At 49.2% G+C, this 18,242-nt stretch overlaps 6 protein-coding genes and 1 non-coding gene across 7 annotated transcripts; 3 read left to right on the top strand and 4 right to left on the bottom strand.

The window, feature by feature from the left end:
* Positions 1 to 5,078: 5,078 nt before the first annotated feature.
* On the bottom strand, positions 5,079 to 7,007 carry QC763_300160 (uncharacterized protein). Its single transcript, XM_062910481.1, has 3 exons — positions 6,554 to 7,007; positions 6,042 to 6,501; positions 5,079 to 5,979 (listed from the first exon to the last, which is right to left on the bottom strand). Exons 1-3 carry the CDS (start codon positions 6,780 to 6,782, stop codon positions 5,433 to 5,435), a joined length of 1,236 nt encoding a protein of 411 aa, XP_062766392.1. The 5' UTR covers positions 6,783 to 7,007; the 3' UTR covers positions 5,079 to 5,432.
* A 2,066-nt stretch (positions 7,008 to 9,073) lies between these two features.
* QC763_300150 (uncharacterized protein) lies at positions 9,074 to 11,858 on the top strand. The gene is made up of 2 exons (XM_062910480.1): positions 9,074 to 9,695; positions 9,832 to 11,858. Exons 1-2 carry the CDS (start codon positions 9,587 to 9,589, stop codon positions 11,715 to 11,717), a joined length of 1,995 nt encoding a protein of 664 aa, XP_062766391.1. The 5' UTR covers positions 9,074 to 9,586; the 3' UTR covers positions 11,718 to 11,858.
* Positions 11,859 to 11,902: 44 nt separating this feature from the next.
* QC763_300145 (uncharacterized protein) lies at positions 11,903 to 13,263 on the top strand (the record flags this gene model as incomplete). Its single annotated transcript, XM_062910479.1, has 2 exons — positions 11,903 to 11,940; positions 12,021 to 13,263. The coding sequence occupies 2 exons, from the start codon at positions 11,903 to 11,905 to the stop codon at positions 13,261 to 13,263; spliced, it is 1,281 nt and encodes a 426-aa protein (XP_062766390.1).
* A 148-nt stretch (positions 13,264 to 13,411) lies between these two features.
* On the bottom strand, positions 13,412 to 13,496 carry QC763_0046790. Its single transcript has one exon. It is a non-coding gene; the product is annotated as a tRNA-Gln (tRNA).
* A 147-nt stretch (positions 13,497 to 13,643) lies between these two features.
* On the top strand, positions 13,644 to 13,964 carry QC763_300140 (uncharacterized protein; the record flags this gene model as incomplete). Its single annotated transcript, XM_062910478.1, has 1 exon — positions 13,644 to 13,964. The coding sequence occupies one exon, from the start codon at positions 13,644 to 13,646 to the stop codon at positions 13,962 to 13,964; it is 321 nt and encodes a 106-aa protein (XP_062766389.1).
* A 197-nt stretch (positions 13,965 to 14,161) lies between these two features.
* Positions 14,162 to 16,221, bottom strand: QC763_300130 (uncharacterized protein; the record flags this gene model as incomplete). Its single annotated transcript, XM_062910477.1, has 2 exons — positions 14,162 to 15,842; positions 15,902 to 16,221. 2 exons carry the CDS (start codon positions 16,219 to 16,221, stop codon positions 14,162 to 14,164), a joined length of 2,001 nt encoding a protein of 666 aa, XP_062766388.1.
* Positions 16,222 to 16,651: 430 nt separating this feature from the next.
* On the bottom strand, positions 16,652 to 18,151 carry QC763_300120 (uncharacterized protein; the record flags this gene model as incomplete). Its single annotated transcript, XM_062910476.1, has 1 exon — positions 16,652 to 18,151. One exon carries the CDS (start codon positions 18,149 to 18,151, stop codon positions 16,652 to 16,654), a length of 1,500 nt encoding a protein of 499 aa, XP_062766387.1.
* Positions 18,152 to 18,242: the final 91 nt, after the last annotated feature.

Genomic DNA, 18,242 nt, shown 5'->3' with positions numbered 1-18,242 from the left:
ACCTATATACGACTTGAAGTACTTTTTAGTAATATCTTTCCTTTTATCGTATTTATTATCGAAATAGTTTCCTAAAATCGGTTTGAATTAAATAAATACTTTTCATTAAGCTTAAATGTGGCGTCTATAACCTTAGTATCCACGTCTAGGAAACAAAAAAAGTAAAACTAAAAATATACTTTAAGTTAGATTAAAAATCCTCTTAGCTCTCCCTTTATACCTCCGTAGCGGTCAGGTACTTTAAGCTTAATATACTCTTCCTTCTTACGTAAAACACTAATTTCTTAATAAAGTATAATATTTTTTATATAAGAGTATTATAGGAAAAGCGTAATTTATTTTTAAGCTTTTAAATATAAGTAAAAAGTTAGTCGATAATAGGTTAAGTTAAAATCTCTTAAATATTAACCTTTTTAAATATAACGTTAATTTAATACCTTTAATTTATTTATAATAAAATAAAAATAAATATAGAATGTATAACGAACTTTTATTTAGAACTTATAAAAGGAATACTTGTTAAATGTACTTCTAAATAACCCTAGTTCCGTATAGCTATATAGTATATAATAAGATACTTTAATATAAATATTAATACTATTAATATAAGCTAGAATTATATATTGCTGAACTATTTATTTATTAGCTAGTTCCTCTGTATATATAAACCTAGTGGTCTTCTAGATTATTATCTCTTGGCAATAAACCTATTCTAGATTATTGATTCTTATTTATAATCCCGCGATAGATCATTGCCTCTTAGTAATAATTCTATAGATAGGGCTACTACCGTCCTAATTAGTTTTACTAGCAATTGGCTATACGCGTTACGCTCCACATACGGTTTGTCCTACCTGTTGGCTTAACTGTAATATATATCGATCTTTTAAAAGTTTATAATATTAACGTTTCGGTTTATATTGGACCTTAGTTATTAGCTTTAAGAATCTTATTTTAACATTAGGTAAGGGTACTATTCCTATATTTTATATTGTGCTCCAGCCTTTTTTTTCTTTACAAAAGAAGCTACTTATTACAATCTGTTAAAATACAGCTTTTGTTTGTGGATTTTACAGTGTATCTGAACCCTGTATATTACAGGGCCTCAGAGGCAATACGATGGCTTGAATCAGCAGTGTTTAGGGACTGCGGTTACCGGAGCGGAGGCTCGGCTTCCGGAAGCAATCCGAAGTCCCGGGAAGCCGAGCGCTAAGGCCGGTGCCCTGCAGTGATCAAACGGTAGCGGCAACGTGCCCTGCAGTGGTCAAACGGTAGCGGCAACGTGGCCTGTAACGTAGCCCCTAACCTTATATTTAGTTAGCGCATTTAGCGGGCGTTCGGGGCTGGGAAACGCACGTTCAGGCCCGGGAACGGAGCCACCCTCGGGGAGCAAGTAAGAGGCTGATGGCCTATAAGACCTCTGCCTCACACCCTATTGGTTTGGGGTGCGGCCACAGGCCTGAGGGTTTGAGTAAGGAAGTGGGGCTCTCGGAGGATTCGGAGGTTCAGGGGTCATGTATATAAGCGGTCTGCTTCGGACATTCTGTTTTAGGGAGATCATCGACTTTTATTTCTTCATATTTTTGTGCCTTGCACGCGTGCAGGCAATTCTGGCCCTCTGATCAGGCCGATCAGGTGCTTATTATGTGGTCTGCGAGCCCATAGAGTCTTTTCTTTGTCCTACGTGGAGTGCGGCCTGCGAGCGAGCTACTGTCACGGAGGTGCGCTCATTCATACACCCTGTTGAGGGTATATTTGTGGTGTTGTGGTTGGTTTGTGTGTTTTCTCACCATTTCACTATCCACTGTGGTATTTTTTTTGGTCTACAAGGTTCAATTAATATACTGGTTCACCACACTCATCAGTGCCTCACAAGCCTATGTTACAGTGATTCTCTTCTATATATTACAGGGCGCCGCCCCTGTAATCCTCCTTTTTTGAGTGCCACGGCAACTGTCGAATGCTGCAGTCAAATTCTTTTTCGCTCTCAGTGTACTGCGCCGATAGCTATTTGAGCCTATATTTACAAGCCTCAATAGCACTTATTTTAACATTAAATATTGTAAAATAGAAGAAGAAATAAAGGAAATACTTACGGATAAAAAGATAGGAAATACCCGGTTATTTTAGCACTAAGTTAACGGAACTTTAACTTAAAAGAAGAGGCATTATATTACAGTTAAACTAATAGTATTATAGACAAACTATATAGTAGGGCAAGATGGAGCCTATATCCGGTCGTAGTAGCCAATTAGGTGGAAGGTAACGACGGAGCTGTAAGGCAGTAGGGCGCTTACTCTTAGCAGAAGTAAGCCGGCTTACCTTGCTCACTAGTAAGCGTGGTAAGCTAGAACAGATCGCCAGGCTTACTAGTGGTTTGGGGTGCGGCCACAGGCCTGAGGGTTTGAGTGAGGAAGTGGGGCTCACGGAGGATTCGGAGGTTCAGGGGTCATGTATATAAGCGGTCTGCTTCGGACATTCTGTTTTAGACAGGACATCGACTTTTATTTCTTCATATTTTTGTGCCTTGCACGCGTGCAGGCAATTCTGGCCCTCTGATCAGGCCGATCAGGTACTTATTATGTGGTCTGCGAGCCCATAGAGTCTTTTCTTTGTCCTACGTGGAGTGCGGCCTGCGAGCGAGCCACTGTCACGGAGGTGCGTTCATTTATACACCCTGTTGAGGGTATATTTGTGGTGTTGTGGTTGGTTTGTGTATTTTCTCACCATTTCACTAGTAAGCGTAGTAAGCTAAATACGGAAGTACTTAAGGGATAAAAGTCTATATATACGAAGGAACTAGCTAATATAGATAGATAGTTCCGCAGTATGTAATATAAGTTATAATTGTTGGTATTTAGACTATTGTGATTAAGATAATCTATTATTATATACTATTTAGATATACTAAACTAAGATATCTTAAAAGTGCCTTTAATTAGTATTATTTTTAGAAGTTCTAGATAATTAACGAACTTTTATTTAGAACTTCTAAAAAGGATATTAGTTAAAGGCACTTTTAAATAATCTTAATTCGGTATAGCTAAATAATATATAATAATAGCTTATCTTAATTATAATAATTTAAATACTAACGATTATAATTTATATTATATACTACGGAACTATTTATTTATACTAGCTAGTTTCTCTATATATATAGACTAGTGGACCGTAGACCGTTTACTTATAGACGGTCATCGGTCTGCTTCTAATTAGCCGATACTGGACCGTGGACCGTAAGCCTTACTGCGGTCCCCAGTCCCTATTTTATTAGTCCGTTGCCTACTTGGACCGTAAGCCCCGCTCGATCGCGCGATCCAGTCTTAATTAGTCCTTCGTGGCCCCACTATCTTCCAGAACCGTAATAAATAAAGGTTCGTTATAAATAGATAAAATAAACTATATACGGGGCGTAATGTAGCTAATCGCTAATAAAACTAAATAGAACTGGAGTAGCTCTACCTATAGGATTATTATTAGAAGGTAATAATCTAGCGCAGTATTATTAATAAAAATTAATAATTTAGAATAAGATTATTACTAAGGAATAATAATCCGGGAGACTACTAGGCCTATATTAAAATGGTAAGAAAACACATAAACTAACCACAACACTATAAATATACCCTTAATAGAGTCTCTGAGCGAATATACCTGCGTGATAATAGCTCGCTCGCAGGCCGCACTCCACGTAGGACAAAGAAAAGACTCTATGGGCTTGCAGACTACATAATAAGCACCTAATCGGCCTATTTAGAGGGCTAAAATTGCTTGTACGCGTGCAAAGCACAAAAATATAAAGAAATAAAAGTCGATGTTTTGTTTAAAATAGAATGCCCGAAGCAGACCGCTTATATACATGACCCCTGAACCCTCCTAAATCCTCCGAGAGCCCTACTTCCTTATTTAAACCCTTAGCCCTGTGGCCGCACCCTAAACTAATATATAAAGAAACTAGCTAGTAAATAGAAAGTTTTGCAGTATACAATTACAGCTTATATTTATAGTATTAGTGTTTACATTAAGATATCTTGTTGTGTATTATTTAGCTGCACTAAACTAGGATTATTTAAAAGTGCTTTTAACTAGTATCTCTTTTACAGGTTCTAGATAGAAGTTCGTCATAATATAAAAAAATACTTTCGTATTATTAGAGCGCAGCGCTCACAGCATCAAAAAAATTAAGTGTTACCGAAGTTTTACTAGGCGCAAACTTCACTTACTATACGTTAAAACTCTAATGCATAAGATTAAATAGTACTTTTTCCCCTATTAAAACAGTAAAATAAAAAATAGCTCTAAACAATAGGGTTAAAACCCTTTAAAAAAGCTACGTTAGAAATAAAATTCATTTCTCCGTTATATAAAAAAAATTAATCAAACGAACTACTAAATAATTAATATTAAAGAAGTATAATATTAATATCATATTAGTTTTTATTAAGTATCGAAGAACATTTATCATTTGCCATAAAGTGAAGTTTAAGTACATTAAATATTATAATATATTCAAACTATATCTATATTTTTATATTACAAAAGCTAAATGAACTATATGGTTGAAAATTTTTATAACCTTAACCCTTTAAAGAGTTACTTATTAAAAAATAGTAAGCAAATATTTACAGTTAAATTCTACTTTAGCCTTTCAATTTTAATAAAATTCAAATTAATATTTTTAACATACTTGAACTTCAAGTTAAGGATTATATAAAATTATAATTTACAGAAATTAGTTAGTTTTACTATATAGCTTAAAATTTTTAAACAAAGAAAATAGTCATATTAAATGGAAGATGTATATTTTAATAAATGAAAGAAAAGTATAATAGTAGCACAGTGTAAAAGTAAGAGCAAGAAATATAGCTAATTAATTGTATGATTAATATTTAGATATTTTACAACCCTAGACTTTTTAATTTAAGCTTTACCAAGAAGCTTTTTTTCCGTAACAACATAGTTACCTAGATTTTTATAAAAAAAAAAAAAAGAATCTATTAATATTATTATATAATTTGAAAATTTCAAATAGGTAAAATATTTAAATAGAGCATATAATTTATAACTTCGATCAAAAGAAAAAAAAGGTATAATACCGGGATGATATAAAGTTAGCAAGAAAAATAAGTAAGTTAATACTATTTATATTATAAAAATCTATTTAGCAAAACTATAAATCTAAGCAATTTAAATATAAAAAAACTAGAGTCTCGGAATTTTGCGAAAATCTAGTTAGAGAAATATAAAAGAAAGGTAAGGAGTTAAGAGTAGCTAATTAATGTAGCAAGAGTCAAAACATTTTGTTGTACCTATAACTTTAACCCCTATTAGGGGGGTACGCCCCTAAAGTGTCCCGTCGAAAATTCCCACTAACCACCTTTTTGACCACCTTTTTTTTGACATTGTTGTTGATTCCCAAATTCATGCCATTACACTGTCCTCTTCTCCTCAACAGCAACAACAAAGTCCACCCCCTTGGAGTCTACACTCGGCCTGCTCTTGTCCCCTGTTGACACCGCAAACCCGCTCGCGCCGTCGTACTGTACCCTGACATCCGTCGTCCGCATAATGCCATTGTACGTCATGATCTCCTCCTCGCTCCCGCTCGGGCTGGCGCTCCGGCACTCGGTGTGCCCATCGCGGTTCCTCGTCGCCTTGATGCTCTTGAGCGTGACGTCGTCCGCGCGCATGCCGGTGCCGTTGCCGCCCTTGGTGTTGCTCTGGTCGGCGTAGTAAGGCAGCTTGCTGTTGGGTGTGTACTTGTTGCTGTAGCGCTCGGTGGTGCCGCCGAAGAGGACGGGCATCCACATGCGGAACAGCGGTCGCAGGGCTGGCGCGCAGGCAGACACGATGGCGATGTTGGCTTCGACAACAGAGAGGGTGACGGTTACGTCGTGGAATGGGTCCTTGCCGTCGGGCGTGCTGTAAAAGAGCTTGATAATGCCGTTGAGTCGGACCGCGCCGATAATGGTGACACTGTGGATATCAAATGTTAGCGGAAGTTGGGAGAACGGTGGTCACAAAAAAGGGAAACGTACGCAAGACCGAGCAGGAAGATACCCAAGACAGCAACCTTGGCCGCCTTCTTCATCTTGAGGCCCAAGAAAATCCAAAATGGAATGACAACAACCAAAATGTCAGTGAGCAGTGTCAAGCAGGACGCAATGACGTGGAAGCTGTTGTCGATACACCGGGTGTTGGGGTCAGCCTTCAGGGCGAAGTCCCAGTTGGCCTCGATCGGCAAGCACTGGAGCAGTGCAACCAGAAAGATGGCGATAGCCTGCAGAGCGTTGAAGGTATTGAGGACGTAGATGACCATTCTAACGCCAGGCTTCTGACCACCGAGTCTCAGCAGGAACAGGAGTACCGAAGCCTTGACGAAGGCCAAGATAGGGTTGTAAAACAATTGTGCTAGGAAGAACCACCAAAATGCCGGCGTTGGATCATAAGTTGGTGGGACGTCTTCTTGTCTCCAGCCAAAGTATCCGAGTTTGATGTCTATATGTTGTTAGCATTCGCCACGAGCAGGAATTTGTCGAACTAGACCTACACATATAGAAAGGCCCAATCATCAGGAGCGAGAACAGCATGGCACAGCCCACCATAGCATCGTCGAGACCCCATTGTCCAGTTTTGTGCCGGGAAAAGAGCCGGAGCAGGAAGGCAACGAAGGCGATAGCTGTGAAGAAGAAAATAATGAAGAGACCGGCTTGTTGTAGTGGTGGTGTTGGGATATCAAGCACGTTGGGGTGCGGTGGGTGGCGAGGAAGGAGGGTCATCTTTGCGAGCGACTGATATCACCCTGAGATATCCCGTGGTCTAACAACCGGATAGAACAAACGGCATTGTCTGGAACACGGGCCGAATCGCAGCGGGCTGTGGGCGGGATGATCGAAGCCGGTGTGGAGTTGACGACGAGAAGGGAAGGGAACGACAATTAAGAACAATCCTTGGAAGTACCAGAAACACCGAGGCACAAATAGGTATATAACAGTAGCAGTAGAAACCAAAAAAATACAGCAGCTTCCTTGCTTTATGAAATATGATCATCACCAGATGCTCGCAAAACTGGCTGGGTTGTGCCAAATAAACACCACAACGTACGTTACATTAAAGCGGATTCCCAGGGTGGAAAAAGGGGGCGACAGCAAAGTTCTTACAATAGTGGACTGGTGGCCGCACATGTGCTTTTCCTGCCTGTAGGAAAGAAGAAAGTTCCAAAGGGAAAAAAGAAGCCCTCATTTCGACAAGAAGTCAAAATCCCTTTATTCCACGTGGGAAGTGGACATTGAAGCCCTTGTCATACATACCCAAGCCTCCACACACACTCCGAACCCAGCGAATGTGCGGCAAAGTCGGCGAAGTAGTCTTGGCTGCAAGCTAGAGTCAGTTGCTACATAAATCTTGGTGTCAAGGGAAACCCCCTTCCGGGCAATGATCAACGGTTCCTCGGACGAGTAAGTAGTAAGACAAGCTAGACCGTCCCGGCGAGAGCAAGCCGTTCTCCCCGCCTGGGTGAAAACGCCTTTCATTGGAAGCTCCCAGCATGACTTTGGTGGAGATGCCCGTCCGATATGGAGTGAGAAGGGTGGAGTGTGAGGGTTGGTTTTTTATGTAATGCCTATTAAAGGAGTAATGGTCTTTGCTGTTTTATAAAGTGCAAAGGCTTTGCCATTTTAGGTCGACGAAGAAGCGGTGTCGTTATATCGTACCACTGCATCAACCTTCTGATCACGACAACTATGTATTCCCAGAGATCTCTCGTCATCGTCAATCGGCAGATCTTTGCGGAGTTCCCCTGTTACGCATGTGTGGGTAGACAACAAGATCGGATCTGCAGAGGCATCACCACGTGTTATCGTTGTCGCTGTCGCCGATCACACTTTCGCTGGTGAGATTCCTGTCGATAGAGTCTTGGGGGTCCAGAGACGGACATACACCCAAATGAATGTCTCCCAGAGGATAAAGTTCCCACAGCAAAGACCCGGCCGAAGACCCACAACCCAGGACCTCGGCCAAGAGGACAAAGACAGGGTGCTCCATGACTCGACACAGGTCGGAGGCACAAACAGCTGGCCAAGCATCCCATGGGTTTTTCTTTTTCCAGAGCGAACAACCTTGATGTGCTAAAAAAGCCCTCAGGCGAGGCAGATATTTGACATTGTTGTTGGTATTGAAGTGGGATACCGAGCCGCACCTGTCGTTAGCCTACCCAAGGTAAATAACCGTACAAGCGCACTTTGGGACAAGAAGTGCCGTCAACCTGTCAGACAAAACATGCAGATGGGAAACAGTCCCTCGGGTTTGCAAGAGTGCCTTTCTCCACAGTAACTGCCAGGGCAGCTTGACGTTGCAGGATAATGCCGGGCTAGGGACTGACCGAGTGACTTGGCAAGCCCAAGGAGTCCTTAGTCTGTTTTAGCTTGCATTAGTTGAGGCAACGGCAAACACGTTTTTTGATCTGCTGAGGAATCGCAAATTCCAGCAGTTTAGGCGGCCGTGTCTAAAGGCAAGAGGAAAAGGGGGCAACAGTGGCTTGGTGGCTAGATCCGGGGTGCAGCCATGCGGTAAACGACGAGGATTTAACCAGCTGGTCGGTCGGTGATATGTATGTCGGTATGTACGTAGTCACGATGATTCATAAGGTATTTATATCCGAATGCCCGTGTCCTTTTTACAAACGAACCCTCCTCATAGGCCCTCATTTCTGCCGGCGACGACGGTGGGGAAGATGGTTCTGGCTTTGAGAGTTCCAGAAGGGATTGTCGATTTTCGCTCCGGACCCCACGGACTCCCCTTGAACCCACTGAATCCGTGCTAAGAGAAGACCGGACGAAGCGCCGGTCCCGGCGAGCGCACAGAAGGGTAACATTTTCCCCCGCTTTCGTCTCGTTTATCCCACCTCCCACAACACCGGATGAACCTCTGCTCCCCGAAGGGCCCCGCGTTCCCCCCCAAAACAAAAAGGTCCAGAGATGCTATACCGGGGTCTAGAAACTTCAAGTCTTTTGTGTTGTCGCAGTGTACAGGTAATAAACATCATGGTAACATAACAATGTCCCTCTCCATACTACAACGTCCTTCCATCATCATATCATGCCCACGTGCCATGCGCCGCAAGACCTGTCCAGCCAATCCGGAACGGCAGGAATACAATTTCCATACCTATCCATCTTTCCACACTTGCCTGGGGTGTAAATTACCATGTCATCGGTAATGATGCCATTTCTCCCGTCACCTCAACTGGCTCTTACGAGGGCAGTCGTCGCAATTCGCTCTAGACCCCACACCGCCGCATGGCAGCCCGGGATGCTGGTCGCGGACATGTTGTGAATTGCCTGGGTCCCTGCCACCAACACCACCAGTTCATGCTAGGATTGATAAGGATTCGGCAACTGATCCGAGCAGGCTCTTCTTCTGCTGGGTATCGAGGGGGCAAACGCAATTTTGAAAGGGGGGCAGCAATCCGGCACCTCCCGGATCTGCGGGCTACATAACCTTTGCTAGATCGCAGTTCTTGGTGTCGTGAACCTCACTCCCTCCCGCTCCTCTCACCAGCATCATTGGATCAACTTTGACAACCATGATTGCTGTATCCCTCTCCCGCGCCCTGCTCCTTGCGGGTACATTTGCTCGCCTCGGTTTGGCCCAGACAGAGCCAACCATTCTCGCCGAAGACGGGTCTGTCCTTTGTATGTCCAGCCAATATTTCTTTCCCACGATGCCATGCTGCTCCAACGTGGAAGCTAGGATGCCTCAATATCACCCTATCCGCCGGGGGTAGATGTTGGTTACGCTAGGTTGCCTTGGTTGCTGACTGTATTGTAGCTGCCAACGAGACCACCGTCGCCCCGGCTGCCGAGGCCGAGGTGGTTGAAGGTGCCGGTGAGGTCCTGCTGTTGACCGATGCCGTCCTCGCCAACCTTACCGCTCTTGACCTCAGCGACATCAATCTCTTCACCTTCGACGAAGACGTCTCCGGCGTAACCACCAAGAGAAGCTTCTCAAGGGGCTTCCAGGTCGGTGACTGCAAGGTGTTCCCCGGTGACCGTGCCTGGCCATCCCGTCTGAGCTGGACCGTCTTCAACCTCCTGACCGGTGGCGCCCTCATCGAGACTGTCCCCATCGGTGCCGTCTGCTACCCCAATAGCGGCGTCTACAATGCTGCCAAGTGCCAATATGTGCTTGCCAACTGGGCTCAGTCTGCTCTTCACGCGAGTGATCCCACCTCGGTCATGTCCCCCCTCTACCAGGGCGAGACGTGCATGCCCCAGAACGGCCAGACCGGCACCTGCGAGATGGGCAGCTTCCCCTCCTACTCTGTGAAGATCCACAACGTCTATCAAGTTCAGCTTGCCGTCAACTTTGCCCGCAACCAGAACCTCCGTCTTGTCGTCCATAACACGGGCCACGACTTCCTTGGTAAGTCGACTGGCGCCGGTGCCCTCTCGATCTGGACCCACAACCTCAAGGACATCAAGTATGTCAAGTCGTTCCGCAGCCCTTCCTACAATGGCCCTGCCCTCAAGCTTGGTGCCGGTGTCCAGGTTGGTGAGCTCTATGCGGCCGCCAACAGCCTCGGTGTAACCGCTGTCGGTGGTGAGTGCCCCGGTGTTGGTGTTGCCGGTGGCTACCTTGCTGGTGGTGGCCACTCGCCCCTGAGCAGCAAGTATGGTCTTGGTTCCGACCAGGTCCTCAGTATCGATGTCGTCCTCCCCAACGGCCGCTTCGTTACTGCCACCGAGACCAAGAACACCGACCTGTTCTGGGCTCTCCGTGGCGGCGGCGGGGGCACTTTCGGTGTCGTCACCTCCATCACCGTCAAGGTCCACCCCAAGCAGAAGTTTGCTGGTTTCTCCATGACCCTCAACGCCGGCCCCGAGTCCGAGAACAGCATCGCCGTCTTCTGGCAGGCCATGTATGCCTACTGGCGCAAGTTCCCCGGCTATGCCGCCCAGGGCGTCTATGGCTACTCCACCGTCTTCCCTCTATTTACCGCCGCCGGTGGCTACAGCTGGACCTTCCACCCCTTCATGATGCCCAACATGACCCTCGCCCAGTTCAAGGTTCACGTCCAGCCTCTCCTCGATGAGTGGACTGCCATGGGTCTCGCCTTCACCCCCAACTTCTTCGAGAAGGATAACCTCTATGATGTCTGGACCCAGTACTTCCCTGCCGAGTCCGTGGCCAACAGCAACATGCGCACCGCTTCCCGCATGTTCCCCGCCAGCGTCTGGAACAACTCGACCAACCGCGACGCCTTATTCGACGAAATGCGCGCCATTATCGAGGAGGGCTCCGCGCTCATCCAGTACAACATGAACCCCCGCCAGACCGAGGGCACTCCCAACTCGGCCGCCAACTCCCACTGGCGCGACGCCATCTGGTTCGCCATCATGGGTGCCGGCTGGGCCCCTGGCACCCCCGAGCCCGAGCTGGCCGCCACCAACAACAAGATTACCCACGACTGGATGGAGCGTCTCCGTGCCTGGGGCCCCGGTGGCTACGGCAACGAGGGCGATGTCATGGAACCCAACTTTGGCGAGGCCTTCTTCGGCACCAACTACCAGCGCCTGCTCAGCATCAAGCGGGAGGTCGACCCCAACGATCTCTTCTGGGCTCCCACTGCCGTCGGTGCCGAGAGGTGGACCATCCAGGGCCAGCCCAGCTGGTTAACCACCCAGGTCGGCAAGCTCTGCAAGATCTCCAACTAGACTTGATTTTTTGGGTGGGTTGGAGACGGGTTGCGGTGACGGTGTGCTAGTTTCTTCCTGTAATTAATTATTCTAATCCTGCATAATTTTGTGGCCGCAAATATAAGGCAGCGGTCTGTTGATGGCGACACACCTTGGGCGTTCATGGTGACAGTACACGCAGTTTCGTTTCCAGTCATGTCTTGATGTCGAACCTTGCGGGGCAGAATGCGGTGGGGGTCCGGTGAAGCCTAAATCTCCAGCACCGGTGTGCATCTTTTGTAGGCAGGCACTTGCACCTTGTTCACCTTCCCTTGCGGGCAGCGGCAGCGGTGACGCTTTTGCCCGGTTGTTTGGGTCCCGCATTGAGATGCTGATACCCTTGAGACCCATCCCCCATCAGCCTGGCATCATGAAGCGACTCCAGGACAACGGCGGCGGCGACGGCGACGACAACGGTAAAGGCGACGGCATCCATGCCCCAACCCCACGGACACCTAGCAAGAGCAAGAGCGCCGCGAAGCGACAGCGCACACAAACCGACCCAGGTTGCTCCTCCCCCCTCACCCTCATCCCAACCACCAGTGCCCTTATCCCCAACCGACTCAAAATGAAACCAAAAGCAACCTCCAAACTCACCCCCTCTGCCATCATGGGCCTCCCTACCGTCGCCTCCCAGCTGCCCATCCAAGACTGTCGCACAATCCTCAGCACCGTCCTCTCCGACCGTGAAGTCCGCCAGCTCATCTCCCACCTCGTCACCTCGGGCAAACCCTGCCGCCGCAAAACTGCCTCTTACCTCTCCGCCCGCTTCGACGAGCTCAACACCCCGGTCCCCGACCAAACCGTTGCCTTTGACGCGATCGTCACAGCCGTCAAATCCGCCTTCCGGCCCCTATCCCTCGACACGATATCCCCCTCCGACCTTGAAGCCATCATGACCGCCCGCGGCGTGCAGACCAACATCAGGTACATCCACGCCGCCTCCGTCTGGCCCGCTAGTTTGGGCACACGGTTGAACGCGCTGAAGGCAATACTGGAGATCAACCAACACTTGATACGGAGCAGTTTGCTGCGGGAGTTGAGACACCAAAAGGTGTTTGAGAAGGAGTGTCCCGCTCTCTCCGGGGCGGTTCTGCACATCTGTCGGGGACTCACCGGGCCGGAGAGTGTGGTGGCGTTGGGGATGCATTTTCCTAGGTATTCCAGTGTTGCCTCTGCGTCGCACAGAACAGGGAGTACTCCGGCTGTGATGGGAGGCAGTCAGAGTATTGGGGGTAGCCAGGTTTTGCTTTCACAGACGTCCAGGGGGGCAGAGGATACGCTGGAGGTGGAGATGAGGGCGCAGTCGGAATTCTTTCGGAAGCAGGACGTGTTTCCTGAGGTGGTGGAGGCGTACAAGATGTTGATCGGGAGTAAGAGGACGGGTACGGCGGTGCAAGCTGTGCCGATTGGGATGGTGGATATTGAGGAAGAGAGCGAGGAGGACGAGGAACAGGAAGAGGAAGAAAGAGACGAGGAGGGGGGTGGTGAGGGTGAGATTCCAGACACACAGGAGACTCGGTAAAGGATACCAGGTAGTGATATGTCAGGTAAAGAGTAATCGTTGCGGCTTCTTCAATGTCGAAGTGGCGATCCAGAAAACATGCATGACAATTGTTTAGTGTGGATAGCAAAGGGTCACATTCCTTCTGGAATGGACAGATACAACCGTCGGTTGTGTAGTGTAGCGGTTATCACTCCGGATTCTGATAGCATCGGACAATTCCGGCAACCCCGGTTCGATTCCGGGCACGACCTTCACTTTTGCATTTGCATTTTACCCAGAACAACCAACCCTCTCTGCTGTGGAGCTTCTTTTTTTTCCATCCCTGCTCAAAATTCATTATCTTATCATCAAGATCAATCGCCGACCTCCCGGTCTCGAGCGTCACAAAATGCCTGACGATGGGTTCGGCCCGCGCCCACAGAGTGGGATTTACAGCAGTATGGACGGACGTCATGGGCTGCGGGGGTGGTGGTTGTTCAATTATTGATGGGATTATTACTCTGCCGGGGAGACCGAGGTGTGGTTCTGATAGAGGGGGAGAGAAGGATGGCGGTGGAAGAGGAAGAGGGTGTCACCCGAAAAGAGGGGACAGCAAGAAAATACATCGTCGCTGTCGTGGGGCTTTGCAAGAAAGGTGTTGGGATCGCGGTAGTGGTCGGGGTTGTGATGCTGTGGAATACGTTGCTCGCGCTGTTTCTCAAATCATACCCGAGAAATGAGTATACTGTGCAGCAGTGCTGTGTCGGTGGTGGGGATTGTTTCGACGCTGTTCTTTGCGACGTTGGATGGATTTTCTAAGGGGAGGGATTATCGAGTAGTGAACATGGCGAGGAGGGAACTGGAAACGAACTATAATACTTGAGAAGATCAATGACAATCTAACCACCTGCTATCACATCAAATATTAGAAGCTAACCTATCGCTTTTTTGACGTTCCCCAAAAGTCCCACCCACCCTGAGGAAAACCACGCTCAATCTCGGCGATGAGCTGGGCGTTCCTGGTCTCACTTGAAGGTTCCGATCCAGTGCCGACGACGGCCTTTGCCTTCTTTTTCGTGAACTTTGTCGATGGAAACGCCCAGGGGTTGTCCTCCATCGATGGCTTCGATTTTGGTCCTGCAGCCGGTTCCATCAGGGGGATTGGCTCAATCTCCCGCATCACGGGTTCAGTCTCTGGGCGAACCACAGCCTTCTTCTTCCCCTTCTTCGCCTCCTTTTTCCTGTCGTTATTGGCGATATCAAGAGAGTCTCGCGGAATATCTTCGACAATGGGCTGTGGTTCTGGCACAGGCGTCTGTTCGGGCTTTGGTTCGGGCTCTGGTTCCGCCACCACCACCACCGCCTCCGCCGCCGCCGCCGCATCGATCTGGGCATTCCTCGCAATGGTCTTACTACTTGTGCCCGCAAAATCCCAGCCATCATCCTCCGCCTGGACTGGAGCGGGCTCTGCCACAACGACCTCAGGCACCACCTCAGGTGAAACCTCCTCTTCAACCACTGGGTCAGAAACAGCTCGATGGTTTTCCTCACGACATTTGACCGTGCACATCCTGCACTTGCATGACACACATGAGGGTCTGGTGCACCTTCCGCACTCCTCGCACTCCCAGCGCGCCTTGGTCGACTTGTGTTTGCACTTCTTCAGTTTGATCCCTGTTGTCGTGGCGCCGCTGCTGTTGCCGTTGTGGTCCGATACTTGCGCCTCAAGCTCTGGCTCAGGCACGGGAGTAACATTCCACACTGTCGGCTCTTCAGTCGCATGTAATGCCTCATGTGCAATCTCGTAAACCGACTTATCGAGCAGTGGATTGGCATGTGTTATTGAGACCTCGACGGCCACCTCGGTAGGTAGCAAAGCAGGCGGTGCCGTGGGGGCAGATGTGGTTTGGCTGTCCTCCTTGCTACAGACAACAGCTTTATCCTCAACCACAGTCCGCAGCGATGGGCACTCAACCTCCTCAAAAGACCCGTCACTAGATGGTGTGCAAGGTCTCTTCAACGCTGCAGCCTGTTGGGCCAGAGCCTCAGTCTTGTCCCGATAGGCCTCGAGCATGCCTTTCAAGACCAGCTTGATGATAGAGGACTCATCAGCAAAGTTGGTATCCAGCCTGGCCAGCAGAGCAGCGTCCGGCTTGTCAAAATCGGCCTTGATGCGGGATTTGATATGCTGCTGGAACCAAGTGTCGTTGCTGTCAGGCACGGGATACACTCTCTTGGCGACATCGATGACAGTAAAGATGTCCAGCCTGGCTGCGTCTTGCTCAATGTGGATCTGAGCGAGAGCCTCGAGACTGCAGAGTTCGTATTTCCTGGCGGCCAGGTAGACCTCGAGGGCTGTTTCCAATCTGGCAATATCCTCGAGGCCGCCGCCATCAGGACCGAACCATGCCAGCTCCGTCCAGCGGCCGCTGTAGAGGTGGGCAACCAAGATCTGGCCAGCAGCGTAAGATACCTCTGGAAGGCTGATGGTTTCGGGGCAGGAATCGTGACGAGTGATGAGTGAGACCAGCTTGGGGCTCTGGATGAGGAACTCTCGATGTGCAGTCAAGCACATGCCGTTTCGAAACTTCAGGCTGGTGAGGGGGCTGCTGAATGGCCTGGTTCGTGTTAGATCTGAACCTTGGCTGGGAGGAATGGAGCAAATAGTGGCACATACGAGAATGAGTAGTTGTCCGACACTACAGCTTCGCTGTAGCTCGTGCTATGCAGATATCGTTTCTCGACCGTAGAGGTAGACATGATGGCGGTGTTGGAGACCGCGGCGAGGGTGCTAACACCTCGAGACGTCACAACAAGCATGTATGTTTCGAGGTGGAGATGCCCCCCGAAACTCCAAAACAGTGCAATGTATGTACTCGGATGCAAACGATATAAGTAGTTGATGGAGTCAAACTGAAGCATGCCACTTGGGCAGCCAGCAGCCGTTGTTGTTTGTTTGGGTCTTTCTTGGGCTATCAAGGCTTTCAAGCTGCACATCTATACGCTTGACAAGCATTTTCAACGACCGCCAGCTACCATACAGGCTCGAACCCTTGCCAGCAAGACCGAGTGAAAACGCTGTTCGGCATTGAACAAGCCGGCTCCGCCAGCTTGCGCGTTCCATGTCTCCATTCTGGTGCCCAACTCATGTTAGGCTTGGCAGGTACGACCGTCAGGACGGCCGCCACGACAATCCATAACGCCGCTCTCTTGGCCCAATCAGCGAGCAGCCTCCTGCACCAGTCCAGTCAAGCTGCGTATCGTGGCAGATGGGCAAGGCGTGCAAGGCGGTTAAAACCAACGTGGGCAATGCGCACCAAGTTTGAAGATGCGGACGCTGAAGCGAAGTGTGCTCCAGGCCAGTCGTTTTTGTCGTTTGTGTTCGAGTCCGGAGCGCATGCTGGCCCTCCGATACTCATCTCCTGCTTTACTCGCTGGGCTCAACATCATATTCCACCTCTGTCCGAATCACGTACTTGGCCCCCTTCCTCACTCCAGTTCCCTCATGTAGCAACGCTCCTCTGGGATCTCCGTGAGGAAACAAGGCAACATTGCCCATCACGGGCCGGATGGGGTAGGCATTGAGCACGCCCTCTCGCGCTGCCGGCACAAAGTAGGTAGTTTCTCCGCCCTCGAACTCGTCGTTCAGGTATATCAAGAAGGTAAACAGCGAGCTTTGCTTCTTTCCGGGGGGCGAGGCATCATAGACGTAGGTGTCGTCGGGGAGGACATCGGAAGGAGGCCAAGCGCCATCAATGTGCGCGCGATACTCGGCGCCTGGGACGTAGCGATACACTCGGAAACGACGGTTGAGCCCACGTGCTAGGCGTCCGTTCACCGAGGCCGGAACATGGGGCGCCACGCGTGACCAGAGAGTGTCGTGGAAAAGTTTGTCTGCAACCCAGTAGAAGTTGTGCGCCAGAATGCTCACATCACCGTCTTCCCGCATCGGGGCATCGGGGAGAAAGTTGACCGTCTCACCAGCCGCGATTATGGCCTTGCATTCTTCGGGAGAAAGGACGTTTCGAATTACACCAAGACCAGGGACAACTGGGTGAGGTTGGTATGTGGCAGGGGCCCGTTCGGTGGCAAGAGGTATGGTGTTCGGAGCTGTGGTGTAGAGCAAGGCATTATGGTGATTGGGAGGCTTGCGAAGGGGACCTGGTGTTGTCTCAATGACCCGGAGACCGGTGGCCAATGTAGGCGGCGCCGACTCGAAGATTGTTTTGTCCAGCACCGAGGCGTATACCTGTTCCGAGGGTGTGGAGGGACGGAGGTCCCAGATCTCTTGGAGAGCAATGCCCGGATTGCACGAGATTGGCACGGCGTTTGGATTGGTATCGACGGGACCGGTGACACGGAGGATGGCGTCGATGACCCGCAGGCGTTGCTCGTCCCGTTCGCTGCGCCGGATAGCCGTGCCATCGCCACCACCGGGTATCGTAGACAGGCCGCTGATGATGTCCAGATCTCGCACCCATCGACATAGGGCACCAAGCTTTGGCTCTTGTTCCCGGATCCTCATCTCGGCAAGCAGGATCCTCACATCTGTGTATCGCTCATCGGCGAGGGCTGCTGTGATGCGGGCCGTCAGGCTGGCGTTCACTCCAGCATCGATGGCCGAGGCCTGGCGGAAATCGTAGACGGCGACACGCAGGTCCTTGCATTGCTTGGACTTGATCAGGTTCGGGTACTGGGCAATCGTCTTGAGGGTGTCGATGGCCATATCGAGTTCCTCGTGCGAGATGACTGTCTGCAAGGTCCTGGGCTCGAGCGCCGAGCCGGGAGATGGGCCGTCACCGTCGCTGTCGGGGGGTGTTGTCCGGGCTGTCGCCGCCGCTACTACCGCTGTCTTTGCAACCTTGTTCGGCCCCTCGGCCTGTGCATTCTGCTTTCTCTTCTTTGCCTTGTTCGCGCTCTTGGCCATGGTCGATTACTTGCTGGCTGGGGATTTGGCAGAGGAGTCGGGACACCAGCTCCCCAAAAATAATTAGGTCCCAACATCACAGGGCGCATCT

Source organism: Podospora pseudopauciseta, chromosome 3, assembly GCF_035222475.1.
Source record: "Podospora pseudopauciseta strain CBS 411.78 chromosome 3, whole genome shotgun sequence".
Lineage (NCBI taxonomy): Eukaryota > Fungi > Ascomycota > Sordariomycetes > Sordariales > Podosporaceae > Podospora > Podospora pseudopauciseta.
This window is presented reverse-complemented; position numbering and strand designations above follow the sequence as displayed.

Excerpts from the sequence above, each read along its gene's own strand:
- QC763_300160 (XM_062910481.1), bottom strand. The coding sequence starts at position 6,782 with ATGACCCTCCTTCCTCGCCACCCACCGCACCCCAACGTGCTTGATATC. Across the intron at positions 6,502-6,553 it reads GATTGGGCCTTTCTATATGT|ACATCAAACTCGGATACTTT; the intron begins GTAGGTCTAGTT and ends AACAACATATAG. Across the intron at positions 5,980-6,041 it reads ATCTTCCTGCTCGGTCTTGC|TGTCACCATTATCGGCGCGG; the intron begins GTACGTTTCCCT and ends TGATATCCACAG.
- QC763_300150 (XM_062910480.1), top strand. The coding sequence starts at position 9,587 with ATGATTGCTGTATCCCTCTCCCGCGCCCTGCTCCTTGCGGGTACATTT. Across the intron at positions 9,696-9,831 it reads CGAAGACGGGTCTGTCCTTT|CTGCCAACGAGACCACCGTC; the intron begins GTATGTCCAGCC and ends ACTGTATTGTAG.